This window comes from Geotrypetes seraphini, chromosome 4, assembly GCF_902459505.1.
Source record: "Geotrypetes seraphini chromosome 4, aGeoSer1.1, whole genome shotgun sequence".
Lineage (NCBI taxonomy): Eukaryota > Metazoa > Chordata > Amphibia > Gymnophiona > Dermophiidae > Geotrypetes > Geotrypetes seraphini.
In genome coordinates, this window is record NC_047087.1 from 211,529,840 (window position 1) to 211,549,333 (window position 19,494).

At 45.1% G+C, this 19,494-nt stretch overlaps 1 protein-coding gene across 6 annotated transcripts in view; it reads left to right on the top strand.

The window, feature by feature from the left end:
• The window catches only part of SHLD2 (shieldin complex subunit 2), a 174,190-nt gene that overhangs the window by 43,698 nt on the left and 110,998 nt on the right, over positions 1-19,494 (top strand). For all 6 annotated transcript variants that reach the window (XR_004539145.1, XM_033941115.1, XM_033941116.1 and 3 more), the window contains 2 exons: positions 808-2,274; positions 2,701-2,808. Coding sequence is in view for 5 of the 6 variants with exons in the window: in XM_033941115.1 (XP_033797006.1) it covers positions 808-2,274; positions 2,701-2,808 (1,575 nt within the window). In the remaining variant the exon portion in view is untranslated. The remainder of the gene's footprint in view (positions 1-807; positions 2,275-2,700; positions 2,809-19,494) is intronic.

Below are 19,494 nucleotides of genomic sequence, written 5' to 3' on the forward strand. Positions count from 1 at the left end.
TTTAGGCTTTGTAGCAGGTGTCCCAATGGATTATGAGAAGAGATTTTAATGTGTGCCCAATAGGAGAGGGAGACCTAGGTGTGATCATATAAATAATGCAACAAAGCAGTGGCCAGAGACAAAAAAGAATGCTACTGATACATAGGGAGAGGCTTAAAAAAGAGTAGTTGATAAGACTTCTACTGGAGTTGTCTATTACTGGAGGCCATACCTTTAAAAGAATACAATTCTACATAGCTTAAGAGATGGAAAACCAGAATGTTATTGATTCTGTTCCAAAACCCCAGTGAGATTTAAAGACCTAAATATATATACATTGGACAGTGGGATCAAGGCTTCTGTATATGGAAAAACAACAATATCCAAACAAGAAGTAAGCAGAAGCTCAGAGAAAGCATGCAGAACTAGACTTAATCTAAGTGGTAAGAACATAAGAAGTTGCCCCCGCTGAGTCAGACCAGAGGTCCATCTTGCTCAGTCCACTCCCGCGGCGGCCCATCAGGCCTAGTGCCTGAACAGTGGTCCCTGATTAATTTTGTAACTTACCTCTAATCCCATCCCTATAATCTACCTCTGGTGCTTGTTATTATGGAAAATGAGTATTTTCTAAGCAGCCAGTTACATAGGGATGAAATTCACCTGAGATTGTAACTTATCTTGTTAAAACTGCTGCGAGTCCTTCATTCACTTTTGTAAGATTGCCTTTTATTCCAAAAATGTACAGTATTATACATTGTACCTAAATTATTGTCTCCAGAGTATTAGAAGTAAAATATTAACAAATTCATTTTTAAATTCCTTTTCTAGCAGAGACTTTCTTCAAGAGAATGGCAAAGCATGTTCAAATCCACATTTTTTGGGGAGCACCAACCATTACAGCACATCAGGAGGAGCAGTGCCCTTCAGCAAGCAATGCTGAAACATGGAGAGAGCGTCACATAGTTTATGACGAGCAGTTTTTCCTGCTTGGTGCTGATAAATGCAAGACAAATAGTGATGATAAACAAGAAAAGGTCAAGCTGATAGGGTCTAATGTATCTAAACACTGTTCAGTCGCATGTGAAAATGAAGCAGGATGCACAGATCTTCATAAAACTACATCTAAAAGTCCCAGTATTACCACAATCTTTGGTCATCAGATTTCAGAAGCTAGTGACACAAACCAAGAATCCTGTCTGCAGTATAGACCATTTTATGAAGCACACACAGATGGACAGAATGGAATAGACATAGATGAAAAAGGTGATGAACATATGGAAAATTATTTTGCTGATATTGCTGTTCTGGTTTCCTCTACAAAAGACATTCATATACAACCAACTTCACTGGAGCAAAATAATGACTCCTCACTCTGTTGTAATATTCTTCATGAATCATTAGAGATCTGTTCTCATGACAGATCAAAGCGACAAGAAGGACCAAGCGAATTGGAGAGTGTATGTCTTGATGAACTGTCAACTGATACTGAATTCCTTAGCATAATGACTGCAAGTCAAGTTGCATTTCAAGGAAAAGGACAATTTAAAGAGCAAGGTAATATGCAGGCTGATGGTTTAAAAGAAAGTTTTACAGAACACACAGAAGCTTTATCTAAATCATTCGATTCCAATAAATTATTTTTTAAAACCCACTTGGTTGAGTATGAACTACATAAAGACACTGCCAGTTCACTTGAACTTTTCAGTCCTGTGAGTGTGGAAACAGCAAGTGACTGTGAAATGTTGTACTCCATCAAAAGCAGGGACAGCCTTGACTGTATAAACAAATCCTCACATCACTTAAGCAGGCCCAATGAAGAACGTCAAACTAAGATTCATATTGAGCCATGGCCCTTAGGTATGCTTTCCTCTCAGCTTACTAAACCCAGTCTTGACATCTCTAAGAGGGTGCGAGTGCCTGAAGAAGTTGCAGATCATTCTGGCACTGAAAATCAGCAAGAATCAAAAAGAGCTAAGCAGGAGCATTCCCCAACTATGTGTGGCTTGAAGAAAGACCTAAAGGAAGAGCTGGAATTGAAAAAAATCATCAAGAAATCTGTCTTGCTTAGAAACTGTTGTTGCAAATCCCAGAAATATACTGTTTTGGTGACAGTGTTACATTCTTGCCGTATAAAAGAAGTACAAATAAAATCAGGGCCCCAGGTTGGAACAAGAGTTCCCCTATCAACCATTATAGTGTTTGATCAATCAGAAGCTGAGAGAAAAGTTGTCTTATGGAGGACTGCTGCATATTGGTCTCTGACAGTATTTCCTGGAGATATTATCTTACTTTCAGGTAAGTATTATGCATAAAAAAACTGGCATATTGAAGACTAGCTAGTTTCTAACCAGGTTCAGTGGGCATTAACTTAGAAAAAAACCTATTTTACCACTGTTGCTGCATTATGTTTTTCTAATTCAGTTTTCTGATAATGGTCTTAGCAGGCATTATTGCAAGATAATGATTTTTGTCCAGATTAAATTACTTTTCTGTTTGGTTCAAGTTATCTATTTGTTGGCACAGTTATTTAAAGATAATGCCACTAAAATAGTATCACATATTACTGTACTTACTGTTGGTAATTTGCAACAGAGAGAAATGACAAATTGAATAACTTTTTACCTGTTTAGATTTGAGGTTTGCCTGTACCAGAACCTACTGTCCCTTCCATGGACCCTGTTGGGTTACTCTGGGTTGATACTTGGCTTTTTTTTATTTCAGATGTCACTGTATATGAAGACAGCTGGTATGGAGAAATAATGCTGCAGTCATCCTTTGGAAGCCAATTGTTCAATCTTGGATGCTGTTCAAGTCTTCATCATAAAAAGTGTAAGAGTAGAAGAGATGCATAATAATGATTTTGTTGTCAAATTTATCTCAACTATGAGTAGTATTGTCTTTGGTAATGGCTTTTAAACTGTTTTGGAAAACTAAATCACATGACATCGTAGCTCCACAGAAAACAGAGAACTGAGGAGTTGCACGCCTACGTTGAGCGGGAAGGCACTCGCGCATGCGCGGTGCGGTCATGAACTTTCTAAAGTTCTTAAAGTAGCAATGCACTTGGGACCTTCCGTACCGGGGCTCCATGGATGATGTCACCCACATGTGAGAATATGCTGCCTGCTTGTCCTGGGATAAAGCCCTTTTGGTGTATTTATGTTGTAAGGCAATTTAATGGGAAGAAAATAACATATTTTGCCTGAGATATTTTAAGGAGAATTTAAAATAAATAGTTTTTATCAGCAAAAGTAAGAAAATTAAAAAAAGAGGAGGGAGGAGGTTACTAAGGATCCATTATTGAAATATGGAACCATGTAAGCCTTGGCTTAGGTTCATTTACCAACTACCAAGCTGGTTTCTGAGATCCTTTTCCTCCTTCATATCCACACTCTATGCACTAGAGGGTGGGACCTGAGTGTATTGCTGGAACATTTCCATTTTGATCCTATTCATCATCTTTTTGGAAAAACAGCGTGTGACTTAGGACTAACCCCTAAACTGCTCAAAACCCACTTTTAGAGATCCTGCCCCAGCATCTTACTGTGCCGTGCTGTGCTGGGAGTGGCAGACAAAAAAGTTGGGTAAAAATTTGTCTATTTACTGCCAGTGCCGGAATAAAGCTTTTACTGCTCTGCAGGAACAGTATAAAGCTTTGATCTCACGGGGGAACTCCACCCATGATCACAGCTCCCCTCCCCTCGAGGCTCCAGGCATCCCTCCCCCTCAGGAGTCCTGAGCGAAATAAATGAAGGTGTTTTGATTTCCCTCCATCCCTCGTGGGTTCGGCAGGCTCCAGCCCCCTATCCTTGCTCGTAGGTACGACATGTGCCCTTCAGCCTCCCATTCTCGTTTGTGGGTCCAGAGGCTCCAGCCGCCTTACCTCCCTCTCTACTGCTGACAAACACCTTGTAGAAGAACAAGACGATCTCCACACAGGCCGGCTCAATGATGCTCGCCACCTTCCTTCTGCCAGGCCCCTCCTTAAGATGCAACTTCCTATTTTCGCAAAGATCGGAAGTTGCATCATAAGGAGGAGCCCAGCAGAGGGAAGGTCACTAGCACCATCGAGCATGCCTGTGTGGAGATCGGCTTGCTCTTCTACAAGGTGTGTGGCAGGGAGGGAAGGAAGCCTGCCAGAGTCAGATCCATGGGGGTGGAGGTAGCTGGAGTCGTTGACTCTGAGGAAGAGAGGGAGCAAGGAAAAGATGCTAGGGCTGGAGGAAAGGGCGCAGGAAGGGATGCTAGGGCTGGAGGAAAGGGCACAGATGGGGGGAGCTGGGGTCGGAGGAAAGGGCAGATGGGGGGAGCTGGGGTTAGAGGGAAGGGCACAGGAGGGGACTAGAGCTGAAGGTAAGGGAGGGAGAGGTGCTGAAACTGAAGAGAAAGGAGAGAACTATAGGACCTGCAGGAGGGGAGCTGGAGAGTAGGGGGAGAGGTGGTGGACCTGTAGAAGGGGGACTGCTGGAGAGACTATAAGGGAAAAGGAGATGCCATACTAAGCAGTTGAATAAAGAGGGAATGAAATACTAAACACAGAGAAAGGGAGAGACACAGGGAGGTATCAGAAACAGAGGGGAAATAATGGGCATGAAGAGAATAGGGACACAAAGGGAGATACTGCATGGGAATGGTACATGGACAGAGAGGGGCAATGCCAGACATGGGAGGAGTATATGGTCACAGAGGGAAAGTGCTAGATGTGGGAAAGAATAGGAACACAGAATGGAAATGACTAATGTGGGACATAGAGCCGTGATGATAAATACAGGGAGAATGGACACAGGGAAGATGCTGGACGGGACACAGGGAAGGGAAAGTTAGGTACACAAAGATGGATGGTAAGCATAGAGAAGAATAAATGTCAAATGAACAGGAGACCCTGGCGAGTGAGTTAAGCGAAGACAGAGGGAAACAGAAACCAGAGCCTGGTACTAATATCCAAGTTTATTTAAAATTTTATAAAATTGCTTTTTCAGAATTTCAAAGCGATGTACAATAAAAATAGAGGGGGAAAACACTGACTTACTTGAGACATGAGGAAAATAGTGGGAGGAACTACAGTCAATATAGGAAAGAGAAAAAGAAGGGATAAGACATAGAGGTGACTTGAAAAATAAAATGGCCAAACAATAAAATGTAGAAAAAATAATTTTATTTTCTATTTTGTTATTAGAATATATGAGAACTGAAATGTTTATCCTGCCAGTGCTGGTGTTAGACATGGGTAAGGCCCAAGGCAGAAATCACAAAATCGAAAATAAAATTATTTTTTCTTCCTTTCACCCCTTCCCCCAACAGGTCCAGCACCTCTCTACCTTCCATCCAACAGGCACAGCACCTCTACCCTTTCCCTTCAGCTTCTCCTCCTGCAGGTCCTGTAGCTCTCTCCTTTTCCTTTTCCAGCCCTCCCTTCCATAGGTCACGCACCTCTCTCCCTTTCCGTCAGCTCCCACCCCTCCTGTTCTATCCCTCTAACCCCAGCTCCCCCTCCTGTGCCCTTTCCTCCAGCCCCAGTTCCCCCTCTTGTGCCCTTTTCTCCAGCCCCAGCCCTAGCCCTTCCACCTGTGCCCTTTCCTCCTTCTCCAGCATCCGCTTTGCCTTGCAATCTCTCCCTCTCTTCCTTGGGGCTGATGGCTCTAGCTTCCCCCACCACCCCTTATGGGTCCACCTGATCCAGCCTCCCTCCTTCCTTGCTGCTGGCACATACTTTGTAGAAGAATGAGCCAATCTCTACACAAGCCCGCTCAACGGTGCTAGCTGCCTTCCTACTGCTGGGCTCTTCCTTATGATGCAACTTCCTGTCTTTGCGAAAAGAGTAAGTTGTGTCATAAGGAGGCACCCAGCAGAGGGAAGGCCACAAGCACCATCGAGCAGGCCTGTGTAGGGATCAGCTCGTTCTTCTACAAGTTATATGCCAGCAATAGAGAGGAAGGGAAGCCGGCTGAAGCTGTCGGACCCGCAAGTGAGGGGGTGGGCTAGAGACAACGGACCTGCGAGGGGAGGGATGGTGGGCCCCAAGGGAGGTAGGGATGGTGGGGAGCTCTGATCTTAGAGGGGTTCACCATGGGATCAAAGCCTTTTACCGCTTCTGTGCTTTGTTCCCTTGCCTGCAATCAACATATTGAATTTTTACCCATTCCTGTGGTTGCTACAGGAAATGGGCACAGTGTCATTCTCTACTTGTGCTGGCATGAGCAATGGGTACGAATCCCTGCTTACGCCCAGTGAAGAACAAAGAAGGATTTAAGAAGTACCGGGGAAGGGTGAGTGCAGGAGGAGGATACCAATTAAGCAAGAAAGTAAACATGATCTTTCACCTGCTTTATATGTGTGTAAAATTTTATTTTGAAGTAAGGTTTTAGATTTCTGAATATAGTTTATATGTTTACTTTTTTCTCCTTACACCTCTGGATTAAAATACAGATTTAAAAAAAAATTGGGAAGATTTGGGAGCCATTAGCAAAATATTGTAATGTTTAATTATTGTTTTTCCCTATAACATGCACATCCGGGATGAGGGAGGTTGGGGGTCTGATAGATTAATGAATTTAGATATATTGGGGTTCATTATAGAAATTTTATGTGATGGGCATTGTAATTGTTTAGGGGGGGACTAATTCTGAAATGGATATTAATGGAATATTAAGTGTGCATTGATATATAAAATGTGGTATTTAATGTTACACTTACTGTAAGTTTTGAAAATAGTAAAGAATTGGGAAAAAAAAACAAACATAGATTTTATTTTATGATAGATGATTATATTTATCCCAGGACAAAGCAGGCAGCATATTCTCTACATGTAGGTGACGTCATCCACGGAGCTCCGTCGCGGACAGCTTTTCAAGCAAACTTGATTGAAGATCTCAAAGTTTGCTAGTGCTGTCCACGCATGCGTGCCTTCCTGCTCCACTAGAGGGCGCATCCTCTCCTCGTGGTCTATGGGAGTCACTGTGCGCGTTGTTCGTTACTTCTTTTCTTTAATTTTCGTTTTTAGTTTTCGGTTCAGCGACCAGGGGCTCCTGGTTCGCCGTGGCTGCTTGGCCTCGAGTGGCTGCGGCCATCTAATCTTATGTCCCAGCCTCTCACCGGGTTTAAGAAGTGCTCTCAGAGCGGTCAGATTATCTCCATCACTGACCCACATCGCTGGTGTATCCTGTGCCTGGATGCTGATCATCCGAAGGATTCCTATCCTCACTGTGCCACGCTTCAACCTCGGGCTCTTCAGCGGCGTAGGGCCAGGATTGCGGAGCTTTTCGCCATGGAAGCCGCTCCAACTTTGACCTCGGCCTCGGTCTCGACATCGGCCTCGAAGACCTCGGCCCCGGGCAAGTCTCCCTCGACCTCAAAGGCCTCGGGGACCTCGACCTCGAAGACCTCGGCTCCGGGTAAGTCCCCTCTTCCTCTTTCAGGTTCAGCTCCACTACCGAAGAAGCCTTCCTCGGAGTCTCTGGCCATCCAGGCGATGAGTGTAGTTCCGCCGACCTCGACGAGACCATCCTCTAAACCCTCCAAGCATGCTTCCACCACACGGGAATACTCATCCTCGAGGTCGCCCTCGGTGCAACGCACTGCTGCATCTGCCCAGCCGAATATGGTCACGGTGCCGATGTTTGAGGAGGTGCTGAAGGCTAACATCTCCTTGGAGCTCTCCTCGGCGTTGGCGCAGCTTGCTCCGGCCTCGACCTCACAAGTGGTGGACCAGCCTGAGCGTCGCATTGAGTCTTCTCGAGGCAAGGCACTCCGATCTCGGTGTCTGTCCTCGTCTGATTCCTCTCCTCTTCCATCAAGGCACGTTTCTCCCTCGAGCCGGCCTTGGTCGAGGCACCGGTTGAGGCGCCTTGCAAAATGTCCACAGGACTCCCCCCGAGGAGGGGCAGGTCCCTGGGTCCTCGCACTACGGGCTCCATTAAGACCTCGGACCTCACTCTGTCCAACCCGAGTTTGTTGAGGTCGCCGGTCCGGTTGGATTCCCCGATCCGGGAGGAGCCTACCTTGGGAGACCCGGCCTCGGTTTCCCGAGGCTTGTCTTCGGGCCAGGGGTCTCCGGGGCACCGTCCTCGGACCTTGACGGTCCTTGCGTCGCAATTCTCCCCTCCGGGGACTTCGAGGCGCAAGCTCTCGTCGACGCCTCCTCGTTCTTTCAGCGGGGGCTTCCTCGGCGTCCATGCTGGTGGATACGGATGTTCCCCCGCATTATTCTAGGGAGGCTTCCCCCTCCTTTTCGGCTGCCCTGCAGTCTCGTTCCATCACTCCCCCTGGGGAGCACTCTGAGAGCAGGCCCTCTTCCTTCACTAGATTTGTGCAGGATATAGGGAAGGCGTTGCACCTGTACTTTCAGTCCAATTCCAGGTATACCAAGGAGTTTTGGGAGGAGATGGAGCTCCCATACCCTCCTAGGGAATCCCTGCGGTTGCCTCTGAATCCGGTCTTGCAGCAGACCTTCTTTTGCAATCTAGAGACGCCCTATGCTATTCCGGCTATTCCCTCCAAAATGGAGTCTCGGTACCGGACGGTGCCTTGCAAAGGGTTCTAGAAGGCGCAGCTCTCTCACCAGTCCTTGGTAGTGGAGTCTACCCTTAAAAAGTCTCATCCATCCAAGGTCTATGCCGCTGTCCCACCTGGCCAGGAGGGCAGGACTATGGATAAGTTTGGGCGACGCCTGTTACAGAACTCCATGATGGCGAACCGAGTCCTGAATTATAACTTTACTTTTACGTCTTATCTCAAGTGGTGCATCAAGTCCCTGCCATCTTTCAAGGACGCTTTGCCTTCTGCGCGCCGTGCGGAGTTTCGCCGGCTTGTGAATACACTGTCGCAGCTTAGGCTGTACATGTTTCAGGCCTCTTATGATGCGTTTGAGCTGTCGTCTAGGGTCCCGGCCTTCGCGGTGGCCATGCGTCGTCTGGCGTGGCTCCGCATTGTCGACATGGACCCCAACCTGCAATACCAGTTGGCCAATCTCCCATGCTTGGGCAATGAATTGTTCGATGATTCCATCAAGGCTGCCATGAAACGCCTCTCCGAACATGAACGGTCCTTCGCTTCCCTAGTCCAGGCTAAGGTGAAACCCGCCCCGCCCAAGCCCTACTGGCTGCCTCTCCGGCAGTATCCACAGAAGTCCACGCCGGCGTTTTCCGACAGGTCGCAACTTCCCTTGCTTCTTTTGGAGGTGCGAGCCCTCCTTCGCCTGCTGGCTGTGGAAGAGGTTCCCCCTTGCCAACGGGGCTGTGGGGTTTATTCTCGGTACTCCTGGTGCCCAAAAAGAGCGGGGGCCTTCATCCCATTCTGGATCTGCGGATACTGAACAAGTTCCTGGTTCGGGAGAAGTTCCGCATGCTTTCACTTCTCATTTTGTATCCCTTGATGATGAGGGGGACAGGTTGTGTTCCCTGGACCTGAAAGAAACCTACACTCACATCCCGATTCATCTGGCTTCTCAGCTGTTTCTCTGCTTTCAAGTGGGGAGCCTCCACTTGCAGTATCGAGTCCTTCCATTCGGGCTAGCTTCATCTCCACGGATCTTCACGAAGTGGTGGTCGTGGCGGCCCTGTGCTCGTAGGGCCTTCAGGTTTTCCCTCCTGAGACCATATTCCCTCCTGAGACCATATTACCATCCTAGTGAGGCAGATCTACATACCTTGAATTGTAAGCGTGCTCTTGCTTATTATTTGGATTGCACAAAACCTCACAGAACTTCTACTCAATTGTACCTATCATTTGATCCTAACAGACTTGGAACTCGTGTCGCCAAGAAAACCATCTCCATCTGGCTTGCGGACTGCATGTCCTTTTGCCATGCTCGGGCTGGGCTAACTTTGGATGGTTGTGGCACGGCACATAAAGTTAGAGCAATGGCAACCTCAGTAGCTCATTTATGATCCATTCCCATTGAGGACATCTGTAAAGTAGCTACCTGGTCCTCAGTTCATACTTTCACATCTCACTACTGTTAGGAGAATTATTCCAGATGAGATAGTCGGTTAAACCAAGCAGTTCTACCCACCATCCTTGTAGTTCAGCTTGGGAGTTTCACACGTGAGAATATGCTGCCTGCTTGTCTTAGAATACAGCACATTTACTTACCTGTAACAGATATTATCCAAGGAAAGCATGCAGATATTCTCATGACCCTCCTTCCTCCTCTAGTTGGCTTCTTAGCTTTTTTTACTGATCTGATGGTCCCACGAGCAGACGTCGGTCAGGAAGGCACTGGCACATGCACGGTATGGGTAGCCTTCAGACTTTGAATATTATTAAAGTGACAGTTCACTTTTTGCACTGTCCGTACCAGACTCTTTGGATGATGTCGCCCACATGTGAGAATATCTGCTTGCTGTCCTCAGATAACACCTATTACAGGTAAGTGTGCTTTATATAGCCTGTAGGTGCATGTAGATGTACATTTTTGTTTACCATCAAAATGACTTAAACTGCTTTATCTACATTCTGGTTACATAAATATACAATAACAACTCATTATATTTCTGCTAGTATATAACATTTCTGTCAGGTAAGGGAAACCCCAAACCTCATAAGCTTGTAATTTTGGAAAACTTTTATTCACTGAGCTTCATCTGTTGCCTTTTTATTCTTATCTAGGTCAGTAGATTCAAGTAGATGGCTGCTATTCAGTTCATTTTATGCAATCAGTATAAACAGGCAGAGGCACAGCTTTATGGTTGGGGGGAGGGGACGAATCAAACTAATCTCTGCCCATGCACCTCCCCCACCCCAGTGTTCACTAGTTATTGCCTTCTGGGGCAAAAAGTGGTAGAGCTGTGGCCTACCCCATTGCACTTCCTTTTTGAGCACTCCATATTCTAACTTTGATGATGTCTTCCATGCCCTCGAGTTGCAATTTTGTAAATCTTGTTCTGGGCGGTTTTGGTTATTTCTTTTACAAGATATACCTAGATACCATCAGTTAGGTTTCTGGGATTGGTAGAATAATTATTTTTATGGGTTAATAATTTGTAGTTAAATAATATTGTTTGCAGGTGAACTGGATTGAGCAGCCTGTCTACAGTCAAATTTTGCAATAAGCTGCAGGGTATCATTAATGATTGATGCATTCTTCAACAACCAGTATTTTCCAACTAGGACAGAGGTTGTGCAATTAATTGTCTTTGAGAAAAATATGCTGTAGTAACAAAATCTGCTAAGGGGTCAATATTTAGCTGGGTCAGCAGTCATTTTGAAATTAAGCTCCATCCTGATCCTTAATATGTAAACTCAATAGCACTATCCATTTAAGTAGCAATGGCATATCCTAACATTCAGTTTTGTGGGGAGGTCCTGAGCCAGAAATGGGTGGACACAAAATTTTGCCTTGTCCCTTCTTCAATCCTGCACCCTCCAACCCTCTAACTCAAATTGTAAAAACCTAAACTGGTTGCGATCCCCAAACCAGAAATTCCCCTATGTTCACAGTCAGTGGCATTTTCCATAGGTTACCACCATGCCCCCCCCCCCCCACACACACATACAGATTACCATATATACTCGAATATAAGTTGATCTGAATATGTCGAGACCCCCATTTCCCCCCCCCCCAAAAAAAAAAGGAGGAAAAATGGTTGACTCAAATATAAATCGGACAGCTTAATAGTCAAGTGCCCTGCCAGGCTCTGCACCCAGCCCCTTCCCTGGCAAGCTCTGTACCCAGCCCCCTTCTCTCGCTCCCCTGTTAGACCTTGCACCCAGCCTCCCTCCCTCCCAGGCTCTCTACTCTGTCCTCTTTCCCTGCCCTGTCCTCATACCTCCTTTGCCGATCCCTGGTGGTCAAGAGGTACAGCAGGCAGGAGCAAGCTTTCCATGCTCCTGCCCCACTGCTAACCCAGTCGGTCAGTGCCTGCAGCGAGATCAGGTTTCTTCAGCCACCAGGAGCCAGTCAAGAAGCCTCTCAGAGCCAAGCAGAAGCGCCAAAGCGCGCTCCTGCTCGATGCCACTCAGCGGTTGAAGAAACCCGGTCTCGCCGCAACCACCGACCAAGTTAGCAGTGGGGCAGGAGCGCTGAAAGCTCGCTCCTGCCTACTGCACCTCTGGACCACCAAGGATCGGCAGAGGAGGTACAACAGACAGGGCAGGGAGGGGGGCAGGGTGCAGAGACTGGTGGCGGCCTGCAGTAAATCTGGGAGGGTGATGCTGGCCCAAATATAAACCGGGACCTCCATTTTGGGGTCAGTTTTTGGGCCCAAAAATCCCAGTTTGTATTCGAGTGAATACGGTATATTTGATGTATTAATTTAGGGGCCCCCCCCCTTTTTTTTTTTTTTTTTTACAAAACCGTAGCGTGGTTTTTAGTGCCGGCCGTGGTGGTAACAGTTCCCATGCTCATAGGAATTCTATGAGCGCTGGTGCTAATACCGCCACAGCTGGCACTAAAAACCACGCTACGGTTTTGTAAAAGGGGGAGGTTAATTTTTATCATTTTATTTCTGTACATTTTTTCTGTTTTTACATATTGAGCAAGTTCATAGCTCATTCTATCTTCATACCTTTTGATTTTCATTTTTTTCAAATTGGTTTGGTTGGTTTAATTCATAAACTAGATCCTTTTTTTTTTATTTTTTTTATTTTTTTAAATCTTTATTCATTTTATTTCTTTTAACAAGTGTACAATATTATTACAAATGATTCACATAACTCACTTGACATTCTTAAACAACGTTATTATACATATTTTAATTCCCCCCAACCACCTCCCATCCCTCCCCATATCCACAAAATAATCTATCCAAACATATTCATACCTATACATCTCTCTTCTATATTACAATTAATCTTACATTAACCTATCCCTCCCCCCCACCCTTTCTTCCTCAAACTCTTTGTTCATTGTATTATATAAATTAAATGCACAACAAATATAACTCATCATATTACATATATCTCCTAAAATTCCATAGCAATATATTTCCAATATATTTACCCCCTTTCCTTTTCTATTCATACATATATACCATATTTCTTATATGCTTTTTAAGAAATTGTTGAAGACATATGTTTTTTTGTTAAAGCTTTTTATTAACACCTGCAGGGTTTTGGTACATGTCTTATTGAGGTCTAGGCAGACAATTATTTTAATAGAAGATTAATTTTTATGTTTTATCTGAGTAATTTAACTGCAGCTAACAGTCCGCTATACTTGTTACATTTTGTTAAAGTTTGTCAACTTTTAATATGTTTGTTTTATATGTAATCCACTTAGGTTTGGAGCGGAATAAAATTTTTAAATACATATATGGCAAATATTGTTTCCTCATTTGTTTTTTTATCTATATTCACACTGCAGTTACATTTTTATCAACATTGATAGCGATAAAACACTTTCAGTTGAGAATATTAGGTGTTGGTATATTAGGCCAAGGGTTTTCTGGCCTAATTTACTGGCGCCTAACACAGAAACCTAAGTCATACCACACCTATTCTCCAACCCTAATCATGCCTACTTTACAGGTAGGTGTTGGTAGACGCCTCATTGTAGGCGTCACACCGAGTTCTATTCGGAACTCATAATTAATAGATTTTAATTTTAAAAAATTAGCTTTTAATTGTGTGGTCAATTACCATGCCAATTAAACTAATTAAACAATTTTGAGTTCCATGCAGTACTTGGCTAGGTGTCCCCGATCTAGGCACCATCTACTGTATAGTATCAGGATCCTTGCTGATACTAGTGGGACATAAATACTGGAAATAGAAAAAGAAATATGAAAAATCAGATAAAAATTATTATCCCAAGACAAGCAGGCAGCCTATTCTCACATATGGGTGACATCATCGACGGAACCCCGATGCGGAAGCCTCACAAGCAGACTTGCTTGTAGAAACTAGAAGTTTCGAGTACCGCGCATGCGCGAATGCCTTCCCGCCCAGCACAGGGCATGTCTCCTCAGTTCTCAGTTTTCCGTGGAGCCGAGAAGTCCCTCTTTGACTCTGCGTTCAACTTACTTATTTCGTGCCTTCTCTCACCGCGGTTTGTGTTCTTTTTCTTCACGAATTGCTTTATTTCTTTTATTTTTAGTTAAAAAAAATTATTTCTTCCGTTCAGCTGCCCAGGGGCTTCGACTTTGCGGCAGCTGTTTTTCTTCCTATGTCCTGGCCAGCAACAAGCTTCAAGAAGCCAGTGTCAACGTGTCACCTGAAGTTGTGCGAGTGCTGTGCTATTCTTCAACCTCGAGCCCTTAAACGTCGTCTACTTTCAATGGAGAAGCTCTTCGGGATGGATTCGACCACTTCCTCGACTCCGAAGCCAACCTCAGTCTCACCTTCGACCAAGGGTCCTCCTGCCTCCACTGCTTCGACCTTGAGCCTCATCAGACCTTCTTCGTTTGCAGTGGCTCTTTCCTTGACGACGTCTGCTATATCTTCCCCTGTATCCTCAGGTCAGATAGCTCAGCAGAAAGTTCCAACGGTGGTGCTTAAGGTGCCTAAGACTTCCAAGTCGAAGCACATTTCAACTGCTTCTGTGGAACCTCCAGCCAAAGCAGGTGGTCCGGTTTCAGACGCGGATCCATCCTTGCCAGATTCTTTCCAGACCATGTTAGAGAAGCAATTCATTCAGTTCCTCACTAATATGGGACCGAAGCTTGTTACTCTAATTCAGCCTAGGCATTCTGTAGACTCTCACGAGGTCAAGCCTCTTCCTATGCCTCAGTCTGAGCGTACACATGCCAAGCAGGGAGCAGAGTCTCTGCGAGTGTCTGGTCTGGCACCTAAGCACATGAAGCAAGGAGCAGATTCTTTGCAAGTGCCTCGACAGGAATCCTCACACGTCATACAAGGAGCAGAGTCTTTGGGAGTGCATTGAGGTTCCTCCATCAAGCCTCTGGAGCTTCGATCCACAGCTTCCAGCCCTATCCATTCCTTGGTGGCATCAACTGCTTCCATCTCCGGAGCGAAGTCTCCTCAATCTTCGAGATCTGCTTCCAAGCACCATTCTCACCAACGATCGAGGCCTTCCTCGAGGCATACTTCCAGGCATAGCTCTTCTTCCAAAGCCTCTTCCAGGCAAAGCTCTTCTTCAATTAATCCTCGATCTACACCTTCCAGTTCTACTAGACCACCGACTCCTCGATCGAGGTCTCCACTTCCACACCTCGAGGACTCAGCAGTTTCTATTGCTTCATCCAAGTCTCCCTATTCTTATGATGCCTTTTTTCCTGCCGAAGCTTCATCTTCGACCCAGGCTGCCTCGCCGACCTCGAGTCCTTCTCGAGGCAAGGCATTGGCGGATCAGCTATCTTTCTCCTCTTTTCTTCGTCAGATGGCTATTGACTTGGACCTTCAATTGGATGCTGGTTCCAAATACTCTAAGGTGTATCTCGAAGTCATGCATCTTCCTCAACCTCCAGCAGAGTCACTTAAGCTTCCTCTTCACAAACTTTTGTCTCAGACTTTTACCAGATGCCTGGAGACTCCTTATGCAATTCCAGCTGTTCCAGGCAAATTAGACTCCAGATATAAAACTCTCCATTGCAAGGGATTTGAGAATTCAGTTATCTCAGCAATCCCTACTTGTGGAATCATTCTTGAAAAGGTCCCATCCTTCCAAGGTTTATGCTACCGTTCCTCCTGGAAGGGAAGGGAAGGGATGTCGCATCTATCAAAATGCCTTGATGTCCTTTAAAGTCCTTAATTATAATTTCCATTTTATCACTTATTTTGAGTTTCTCATTGCTCTTTTGCCTAAATTTCTTAGTTATTTAGATACTCAAAAGCACTTTGAATTTCAAGAAGTCATAGCTTCTCTATCACAACTCAGATTACATCTACTTCAGTCTTCTTACGATGCCATTGAGTTGTCTGCCAGGGCGGCTGCCTGTTCTATAGCAATGCGCCGCCTTGCCTGGCTTCGTACCATTGACATGGATCCTAATCTTCAGGACTGCTTGGCTAATATTCCTTGTGCAGGCAATGACCTCTTCGATTAATCTATTGAGGCAGCCACCAAGAAATTGTCTGAGCATGAAAAATCCTTTGCTTCTATTTGTCAGACCTAAGCCAAAGCCAGCTCCTGCCAAGCCTGCACGCCCTCCTCCTATTTACCAGAGGCGTTTTGCTCAGAGCGGCTCCTTACACTCGCCCTCCTCCCAAGAAACAGCAGAATCAGAAGCAACAGAAATCTCAACCTTCTGCTGCACCTAAGGCTACGCAGCCTTTTTGACTGTTTAAAACAGAGCATAACCTCCACTGTTCTGTCTCTGAACTATCTTTCCCCTATTTGGAGGTCGTCGCCATCATTTTTATCACCGATGGGAGTCAATCACATCCGACCTCTGGGTGCTGTCAATCATCAGGGAAGAATACTCTCTTCATTTCACTCAGATTCCACCAGAGCTTCCTCCAAGAGAGCATCCTTCCAGTGCATTCCAGACTGCCCTTCTTCAGGAAGCTAAAGCTCTGCTTTGTCTCCGTGCCATCGAACCAGTTCCTTTGGAACAGCAGAACAGGGGGTTTTACTCCCGTTACTTCCTTGTTCCGAAGAAGATGGGTGATCTGCGGCCCATTCTGGATCTCGGGGCTCTCAACAAATTTTTAGTCAAAGAAAAATTTTGCATATTATTCCTGGCATCCCTTTATCCCCTCCTAGATCAGAACGACTGGTTATGCTCTCCGGATCTCAAGGAGGCTTATACTCGTATTCCCATTCATCCAGTCTACTGCCAATATCTCAGATTTCGGGTGGGGAATCTGCATTATCAATACAGAGTGCTGCCCTTTGGCCTTGCTTCATCTCCCAGAGTATTCACCAAGTGCCTGGTACTGGTAGCCGCAGCTCTCAGAAACCATGGTCTTCAGGTATTTCCCTACCTGGACGACTGGCTCATCCAAGATTCAACATCTCAAGGGGTTATTGTAGCGACCCAACAGACTACGTGGTTCCTACAGAGTGTGATTCGAAATCAACTTTCCCAAATCCCAACTTCAACCCTCTCTTTAGGCATCGGAGCTGTTCTGGATATTATCCAACTCAGAGCATTCCTTCCGTAACAATGTCTGGAAGTCCTCCTTCAACTCTGTCATACAGTGTCTTCCCGCTCCTCCATATCAGCGAGACACATGATGGTACTCCTGAGTCACATGGCCTCCACAGTGCACGCGACTCCTTTTGCCAGACTTCACCTCGGAATTCCTCAGTGGACCCTGGCATCTCAGTGGACGCAGGTTTGCGACCTACTTTCTCTACACATTGCAGTCACTCCTTCATTGAGACAGTCTCTCCGCTGGTGGATGCTCTCTTCCAATCTCTCCAGAGGCTTGCTGTTTCAAATGCCCCCTCATCAGAAGGTCCTCAAAACAGATTCCTCAACCTATGCTTGGGGCACTCATCTTGATGGTCTCCGTACTCAAGGCCACTGGACCAGTGCGGATCGTCAGTGTCACATCAATCTGTTGGAACTCAGAGCGATTTTCAAGGCTCTCAAAGCTTTTCAACATCTTCAAGATCAGGTAGTCCTCATTCGGACGGACAACCAAGTGTCATGTATTATGTCAACAAATAGGAAGGGACGGGATCTTCCTCCCTTTGTCAAGAAGCTCTGAAGGTTTGGAACTGGGCAATCCACCACAACACCTTCCTCAAAGCTGTCTACATCCAAGGGGCGAAAAATTGCTTGGCAAACAACTTGAGTTGTCTTCTGCAACCTCACGAATGGACACTCCATTCCTCGCCTCTTCATCACATTTTTTCACAGTGGGGAACGCCTTAGATAGATTTCTTTGCAGCTCCCCACAACCACAAACTGCCTCAGTTCTGCTCCAGGATCTATTCTCCTCATCGCCTCAAGACTCTTGTCAAGTTAAAGAACGACCATGCCACCGTGATTCCGATAGCTCCTCAGTGTCCGAGACAACCTTGGTACTCCCTTCTACTTCAACTCAGCAGCAGGGAGCCATACCTTCTACCAGTTTTTCCATCTCTGCTTACACAGAGTCGGGGATCTCTGCTTCATCCCAATCTGCAGTCTCTACACCTGACAGCTTGGTACCTCTCAACATAACTTCTCAGTCTGTAAGAGACATTTTAGACAGTTTTCTCAGTCTGTAAGAGACATTTTAGAGGCTTCTAGGAAGCCTACCAATAGGCAATGCAATCACCAAAAATGTACTAGATTTTCTACGTGGTGTTTTTCTCACGATAAGGAGCCTCCTTATCTTCTGTTTTAGGCTACCTTTTGCACTTATCCACCTCTGGCCTCAAGTTTACATCGATCCAAGTCCATCTCAGTGCAATTGCTGCTTTCCATCAGCCTATTGAAGGAAAACCCCTTTCTGCTCATCCGGTGGTTTCCAGATTCATAAAAGGACTTTTTAATGCCAAACCTCCTCTCAAACCACTTCCCCTCCACCAGTGACCTGGCATTCTCCCCCCATACCTCGGAGGCTTCCGGCAGCTGCAACAACTCATCCTCGCATCCTGTCCTGGCCTCTTCAGGCTCTCCCAGAAAATGGCATCAGTGAGAGCGGGACCTGACAGAGGAAAGACCTGCCTTTTCCTCTCAACTCCCATGAGGAAAGGTTTCTACGGTACACTGCTGTGCTTCTCTCTCAAAACAAGAAAATAAAAATGCTGGCAAAGCGAAAAAGGTTTGTTTTGTCATTAAAAGACAAAACAGACATTGTGGAGAAGTTAAAGAAACGAGTGTGAGAAAAAAAAATTTGCAAACTAATATGGTTCAGGAACATCAACAGTATCCAACATAAAAAGACAAAGTGATGCTATTATCAACTATGTTTCAATTCTTGAAAAAGAAGAAGTGAGTATGTTTTTCCAGAAAAACCATGAAAAAGTCAACTAATAAACAGGTAGATAAAGCTCTGTATGTATAGTTTTTGCAAAAAAGATCATTAGGCCATCCAATTTCTGGGCCAATTTTAGCTGAAAAGGCAGTGTTTTTCAATGGATGGCTTTGAAATTTTAAACACTGCCATGGAATCAGGCAGATTGAAATTCATGGTGAAAATCTTTCTGAAAATTTGCGAGCAGCTAATGACTTCTTTTCCTATTTAATGACATTGTCAAAAATTGTGATCCTATAATCAGACGAAATGAGTCTGAATTGAAAATCACTTCCCAGTAAATCTCTGGTTAGTCATAAGGAGCAGTCAGCTCCTGGGTTCAAGTCATTCAAAGAACATGACATACTGTTGGTGGGGGGAAATGCAACTGGAAGCCATAGGTTAGAATTATTGCTAATTGGTAAATCTAAAAACCCTCATGCTTTCAAAAATGTACAGAAGCCACCAATGTTATACAGAAGCCAAAAGAAAGCCTGGATGAATTGTGAAATTTTCCTCGACTGGTACAACAACTGCTTCATACCAGAAATGAAAAGATTCCACTTCATACAGGAAAAGAAGGAAATTCATTTTATTGTTGAACAATAAACCATCGCATCCTGTGTCTGAAAGCTTAGAGCAAGAGGAATGTGGATTCAGAGTGCTTTTTCTTCCTCCATATGTGACATCTGTAATTTAGCTAATGGATCAAGGAGTTATTTATTT